Source organism: Rhamphochromis sp. 'chilingali' (genome assembly GCF_963969265.1).
Source record: "Rhamphochromis sp. 'chilingali' genome assembly, chromosome: 19".
Classification (NCBI taxonomy): domain Eukaryota; kingdom Metazoa; phylum Chordata; class Actinopteri; order Cichliformes; family Cichlidae; genus Rhamphochromis; species Rhamphochromis sp. 'chilingali'.
This window is the reverse complement of record NC_137946.1, coordinates 34428722-34435766: the sequence shown is the minus strand read 5'-3', so window position 1 is coordinate 34435766 and position 7045 is coordinate 34428722. Positions and strand designations below refer to the sequence as shown.

The window sequence follows — 7045 nt, the reverse complement described above, 5'->3', positions numbered from 1 at the left end:
TGCATTTTTTTTCTCTGCCCGTTCTGTTGGTTTTTGTTTTTTGCCCTTCTCCCCGTCCCTCTCCTCAGCTGTTTCTCTTTCCCTCTTTCTTTCTCCCCTTCTTTCCCCCAGTCAAGTCTGTCCCGTATTCAGTAAGTGAAAATAAAATAAACAATAAAAGGTGAATCAAATGGACCATTACGGCAAGGCTGGGATGGTCAGTTTGGTAAAGTAAATCCGTTGGGCATCTTTCTTTGCCTTTAGACAATAATTCTGATGCAAAAGAGCCAAACGGGACAGGCCAAAAAAAAAAAAATGAAAGCAGTATGGTGTGACAATATGGCCATTTGCAACATTTGTACTTTGGGGTCATTTTTAACCCCAGAGGACAACAGCTGTTAGAAAGTCAAAAAAAAAAAAAAAAAAAAAAAATTACTTAAAACTTACCCCAATACTGCATAGCATAGTACTGAACAACTCCTTCCTTTGGTCGTTTTTGACCCCAAAGTACAAATGTTGCAAATGGCCATATTGTCACACCATACTGCTTTCAAACATCTGTGTGTGGGGGGGTCAAGCAAGGGTCACAAGAACAACCACAAAACAGGCAGCACAATGAGGAGGCAGATGCTCTACATTCAATTCAATCTTATTGATACAGCACCAAATCACAACAACAGTCGCATCAAGGTGCTTCGTATTGTAAGGTCGACCCTACAATAATACGAACACATGCTTCCAGCTCCTGTTTCTGCTCGGTGACATCTCTTACTTTTCGGCTCTTTTCCTCCCTCCTCGCTCACAGACACATCACAGGTACAGCAGCCCATCCTCCCTGCAGCACGGACTACACTGCCCATCAGGCTACATGCTTTAGGGCGACGCCTGTAACACTCTGCCTGCTGCTTTCATATTAAATCATTTTTGTGAATAACTTTTTAAACATTTCTTCACGTCATTATGCGGGCCGCAAGCAGAGGTGATATGGGCCACGAGTTTGAGACACAGACACGAAGGCCTCTTAATGCGTGTTGTGTTTTTCACCGGCGTGGACACCCTAACCCTTCAGCCTTATGAAACAGGAAAAGACCGCCGTGTAATCCAGTTACTCATATTTTGTATTTTAAATACGTAACGGTGGTACATGTATTCCATTACTCCCCAACACTGTGAATGGAATTATGGACATAAATGTACTTTTTCATCATATTCAAATTTTTTGTAAAGGTCTGTAAATTGTGCAGTAAAATCCTCTGCAGGTCAGTGCAGGATTAGTCACATGACAGGAACTGAGCACAGAGTCGCAGAGACGACAGACACCATCAACATAAATGTCTTTAAACAGCTGTAAAACATTAAATGCTCCTCAGACACACACAGGTGTGGTGACCTGAGGGATCGACCCTTCAGGTTGGAGCAGCTGATGGTAAATGTCGCCCTCAGCTGGTCAGACTAAAGCATTACGCAGAAAAATCCGCACAGAAGTTTAAATTCATTCATTGACGAATCTGTCTGCAGGAGTTTTGAGGCGTGGTCAGAGACTGAAGACTAACAGCAGGCTCAGCCAATCAGAGGAGGAGGAGAGTCCTGTGTGACCAGTCTGAGCTTGCTCTGAAGCCCCGCCCTGAGAATGACCTCACAGATCAGCGTTATTTCCAAATAAAATAAATATTAAATATGATTCAGTGTGGTGTCTGAAGCTTCACTCACAGTCAGAGTGAATCAATTTGAAATGATTGTTTCAGTTTTGTAAAAAAGGAAAAGAAAAGCTTTGTCAGCATGATGTCATCATTTTAACTCGAGCAGATTATTTTAGTGCGACAGAAAAACAAACTGAACGAAGGCCCGCAGACTCAAATCCTCCATAAGAAGAAACGGTCTGAATGTTTCATTCGTCAGAGCCACAGCTACACCCACAGGGTGGACACAATAACACCTGGAAACATCCGAACATGCGTTTTATAAAAGCTTCAGGTGTTCCTGTCATTTTGTCTCCACCTCCATCAGATCAATCAATCCCTGATCCAATAATCAAAGAGCTTCATGTCCTGCAGCACAGCAGGAAATACCACAGTACTTTAAACTACTGCAGTACTCGAGTACTCAAGTACCTCCAGCACCAACAGTCTCTAGTGTGGACTGATCCCATTTGCACTGTTAATCAGATTTTAATGTTTGACTGTAAACATGAAGGTTTCTCAAAGCTCCGCCCACTGCTCACATTAATGTTCACATAATCATGTGAGGAAGTTCAAACCGATGGATCGGCGATCAGGCCATTGATGAGACACGGAGACAGAAGTCGACTTTAATCTTTTATTGTGGTGAAAATGTCGCTGTTTACAGTTTACAGACGGCGACCGCGGCGACCGCCCTTCCTCCTGGTCGAGTCTGACGGGATCGGCGTGACGTCCTCTGAAACACACGAGGAAGAAACAATCACATGATCAGACGCTCGTCAACACTGTCACACGAATGTAGAGCCGAGTTAAAGGAAACGTCACTGTTCAGGCTGTCAATAAAGCTCAGATTCAAACTGTGTCAATCAGATAGATGTACGAATAAAGTTAATTTAAATCCGCCGAGTCGTTTAAAGCTTCCGACCCTCACTGAGAAAACAAACCTGCTGACCTGAGAGCAGCGCAGGTGTTCACCGACAGGTCGATAAAGGTGTTGAAAATGACAACAGAATAACACACACACACGTTTTTTACTCAAAAACTTTAATATGAATAAAAACAAACTTACCGATGCGCCCGATCTTCATGCCGGATCGAGCCAGAGCTCTGAGAGCAGACTGGGCTCCAGGACCAGGAGTCTTTGTCCTGAAAGGAAAACAGAGCAGGTCACCACCCGGACAGGTAACACACACACACCTGGGTTTGAAAGGCCTGGCTGACCCCAGACCTGCAGCGATGCAGTCAGAGGCTGCTGGTCTATCTCCAGTTAAACCAGTCAGACTTACTAAGGTAACAATAAATACTCGACTTTTATCTATTGTTAGAGCTTTGAACAGACCGTGCTGAGGACTTCACCTGAACTGCACTTGAACTGTTTCAGTAAAATCAACAGTTTTTTGAATGGAGTTTGGTTCAGATTTGGATCAAATGAAGAGGCTTCCTGCACAGAAATGGCAGATTTAATAAAAAAAAACAAAAAAACACTCACTCTGCTTCACTGACTCCACCCCTGTCACTTTATTAGGTACAGCTGAGTACCATGGATTTAAACCCTGATCACCTGACTGGGTTAAACCTGGTAACTTGAAATTGTATTGATCTGTTCAGTGCTTGAGATATACCTAATAAAGTGTCAGCCCACTGCCTACAGAATCAGGTGAGTGCAGGTTACCTGTTGCCCCCAGTGGCCCTCAACTTGATGTGCAGCGCCGTGATGCCGAGCTCTTTGCAGCGCTGAGCGACGTCCTGAGCCGCCAACATGGCAGCGTACGGAGAAGACTCGTCTCTGTCCGCCTTCACCTTCATCCCACCGGTCACACGGCAGATCGTCTCCCTGCAAACACACACAAACACCATTAGCACCAATTAGAGAGCGGCTTTTATTTTGGCGAGCAGATGGTCGGAGGGGACATACTTTCCGGAGAGGTCAGTGACGTGGACGAAGGTGTCGTTGAAGGAGGCGAAAATGTGGCAGACGCCGAAGACGTTCTCGCCCTCGGCCACCTGAGGACCCAGGCTGATCACCTGCTCCTCCTTCTTCTCCTTCCCTTTACGAGGAGCCATCTTCTGCTGAGGAGGAGGAAGAGGAGTCAGACACATGTGAGCATGAGGTCACAGCGAGCACGCACACAGAGAATCACCAATCACAGCCAGCTATTCTTTATACAGACATCGAGACTAGACCGCCGCTGCAGCGTAACACGGTGAGACCTTCCCTTCCAGCAGCGTTTCCCCATGCCTCCATTACACCCCAAACCCACTTCCTGTTCAGGTCTGACCTCTTTATGAGTTTTACCTTAACATCCTGAAACTCTCAGGTCAACATTAAAGTCGGGACACCTCCAAAATAAAACCCACCGCACACAGCTAATCACAGACGGCATCCTCCAACTCTGAAAACTCACCTAATATGACAGACAAACACGAGCCAATTATCTCGACTGATCAATAAATAATCAATCACATCAGCTCTGAACATGAACTCTACAGTAACCTCAGTCTGAGAGCTTCTGATCACACTGTTGATCCCTGATCAGACCCACCTCACTGGGAGGGTCAGCTCAGAAACTATCTAACAACCAACCCTGACCCGGTCCAGTCTAAACTTTAACTCTGAACTTTGACCCTGGACAGCCCGGCTCCGTTTGTTTTCAACTGGAACGTGCCCTCTGTCCGATAACGGACCCACCGCGCGGTCACGTGGTGTCACTGACCCGGTCCATCCCGGTCCAGGTTGAGGAGGCTCTGACTCTGCCTGCAGACTCGGACGCGCGTGTTTGCTGCGACCACTGACATTTTAAATAAAGTTTGAAACGTCAGTAGCAGCGCCGAGGCTAACATAAGCTAATGTTAGCCTGTTAGCTTGTGTTGACTCCGAGCAGCCGGCAGGACCTCACGGAGCGTTTTTCTACCTGCTCTTTCACCTAAAACTTCACGCGCTTCTTTAGCACACCTTTGCGACACACACCTGGCTCTAGCGTTGTATTTGTTTCCCTTTGAGGAGGCTTCGCGTGGAGCTAAGATGGCGGCTGGACACAAACTCCCACAGAGGACAAAACATGAAAAATCCTCCATTAACCTTCAGCCAGAGAAACGATACAAACGCCAACAGACGCGGGAAGAGACGCAGGGTCAGCACCGACCAGGCAGAGCGGCGGATGGTCACCTGCAGCAGAGATTACAGAGGATATAAACCGGGAGCGGACTCACCTGTGTGCGTCTCTTTACTGAGCAGAAACAAGAAAGGAAAGAGGTTCCGCTTCCGGCGCGATAAGATGACGATATCCGGCGGGAAACCGAGGCCTAGCTGGCGCCGCCACGTGGACGTTTTATTTTATTTCATTGTAGTTTTATATTATATTATATTATATTATATTATATTATATTATATTATATTATATTATATTATATTATATTATTGATGTTCAATTTAGTTTCAGTATCTATTCACCTTGAGTTTCACAGCTGACTGAACTGTTTTTTGTTGTTAATATGGATTGTTTTCAATATCTAAATGTTGACTTAATTTAATAAATTCTAATTATGCACATCAGATACTGCAGGGTGATGAATGGGGCTGAGGGATTCTGGGGTCTGCGGGGCATGGCTGGTGGTGTCTGAGGTCTGCTTGGTGGTGCTGGTGGTGTCAGGGGTCTCTCAGTTGTTTGGCTAGGATGATGTGTTTCTTTAAGGTTTTTTTAAGGCCTTTCTCCGTGCCGGGCAGAAAACGGAGAAAAACTCAGACGTTGGTAACTTTTGTCCTGCCACCAGTCTGATCCACTGTCCTCCCATCTTTGTACCAGTGGTGCTTCAGGCTTCAGCTCAGGGCCTCGTCTGCAGGCTGAGGAGCACGAGTGGTGTGTGGACACTTTTTCTCCTCATCAACTTGATAAAGTCCAGCTTGTACATGTGGCTCCTGTGCCCATGTGGGGTCTGGCATCATCCTTAGGTAATGACTGAACAAACAGCTGACCCCATCAATGCAGCCATTCTCTGAGACCTGAACAGCAACATCCTCACTGTTGGAGCCACTCACAGCCGCCCATGGAAATGTTTTTGTTTTTAAGTTAGCTAAACAAAGAAAATATATGCTGGAAACTATCAAAGTATTTGGTGTTGAGCAATTTTTTAAATAATTAATATTTGTTACTTTTTAAATGGGCAACTGGGCGGACTACAGTCTTGTAAATCTTGAGATGGTCTGGCATTCGACGGTCGCATAGCCCACCCGTCACTTGACGCCACTTCGTCCATGCGGCATTGACCCTTGCTCGCACGTCCTGAAGGATATCCCGTCGCCACTGATCATCGATCACAAGTACTTGAATTGATCAGCCTTCTTCAGGTCTTCCCCGTCGATGTTAATGGTGCCATCAGTTTGGGGGCCAGCTTCCACGTACTCGGTCTTCTTGATGTTGAGTCTCAAACCATGATCAGCCAGGCGCGACTTCCATTGCTGCGTGTGCTGTTGCAGCTCACTGCTTTGGTGTTGAGCAGTTTTTTAATATAATTAATATTTGTTACTTTTTAAATCATGTTCAGGACAGATTTGTCTGCCACCTCTTTTTCTTCTTCCTAGCGTTTGTCCCGTGTGGCAGGTCCGCTTTGCTACAAATCTGTCTCCATTTGGAACAATAGAGGGTGTGTTCTGCGGCGGCATTGACGATCTTCATGTCTTACTTTATTCCATCCATCCAGCGTTTCGTTGGCCTGCCACGGGGTCGCTGACCACCGGGCTCAAGCCTCATTGCTGTTTTTGCCACTGAGATGTCATCGGAGCGTAATACGTGTCCGCACCACCGTAGCCGTGCCTCGCACATTTGTTCCGTGATTGGCGTGATGCTGAGCCGCTTTTTTTTTTTTTTTTGTCCCGTTTGGATCTATAGCCATCAGAATTGTTGTCTTAAGGCCAAGAAAGATGCCAAGCGGATTTATTTTACCAAGTGGATCATCATGGCCTTGCCATATTGGTCCATTTGATTGACCTTTATTATAATTATGAATTTATTTTATTTTCAGTTGCTACAAACGGGACAGACATGACTGTGGGATAGGACAGGGGGAAAGAATGAAAGAAAGAGAGGGAGAGAAAGGAAACCAAAGGGGAGAAGAGACGGTGAGAAGGGGGGAAGAGAGAAAAAAACAAAGCACCTGGATCACCTGTATGGAGAAAAAAAACAGAAGAGAAAGCAAACAACAAAGAACAACATGATAAAAAAAAAAACAGCACCATCACAATAAACTAGCTAGCAGTAGATAACAGTAGATACTAAATAATGAACGATATTGTGCAGCACACAAGATAGACAGCGCACAATGTGCTTTGAGGCAGCAGCCAAGAAAGCTTTAGTCCACGTCTGTGCATACCTGTGTGGATCAGCACGCTT

At 45.6% G+C, this 7045-nt stretch overlaps 1 protein-coding gene across 3 annotated transcripts; it reads right to left on the bottom strand.

Moving 5' to 3' along the window:
- Positions 1 to 2281: 2281 nt before the first annotated feature.
- Positions 2282 to 4949, bottom strand: rps14 (ribosomal protein S14). Of its 3 annotated transcripts, none has more exons than XM_080868020.1 (5): positions 4869 to 4949; positions 3574 to 3728; positions 3331 to 3492; positions 2728 to 2804; positions 2282 to 2394 (listed from the first exon to the last, which is right to left on the bottom strand). In XM_080868020.1, exons 2-5 carry the CDS (start codon positions 3720 to 3722, stop codon positions 2327 to 2329), a joined length of 456 nt encoding a protein of 151 aa, XP_080724146.1. In that variant the 5' UTR covers positions 3723 to 3728; positions 4869 to 4949; the 3' UTR covers positions 2282 to 2326. The 3 variants fall into 3 exon arrangements, with proteins under 3 accessions (XP_080724146.1, XP_080724147.1, XP_080724148.1); XM_080868021.1 differs by having other exon boundaries at positions 3574 to 3725; positions 4869 to 4947; XM_080868022.1 differs by lacking the exon at positions 4869 to 4949 and adding an exon at positions 4627 to 4648.
- Positions 4950 to 7045: the final 2096 nt, after the last annotated feature.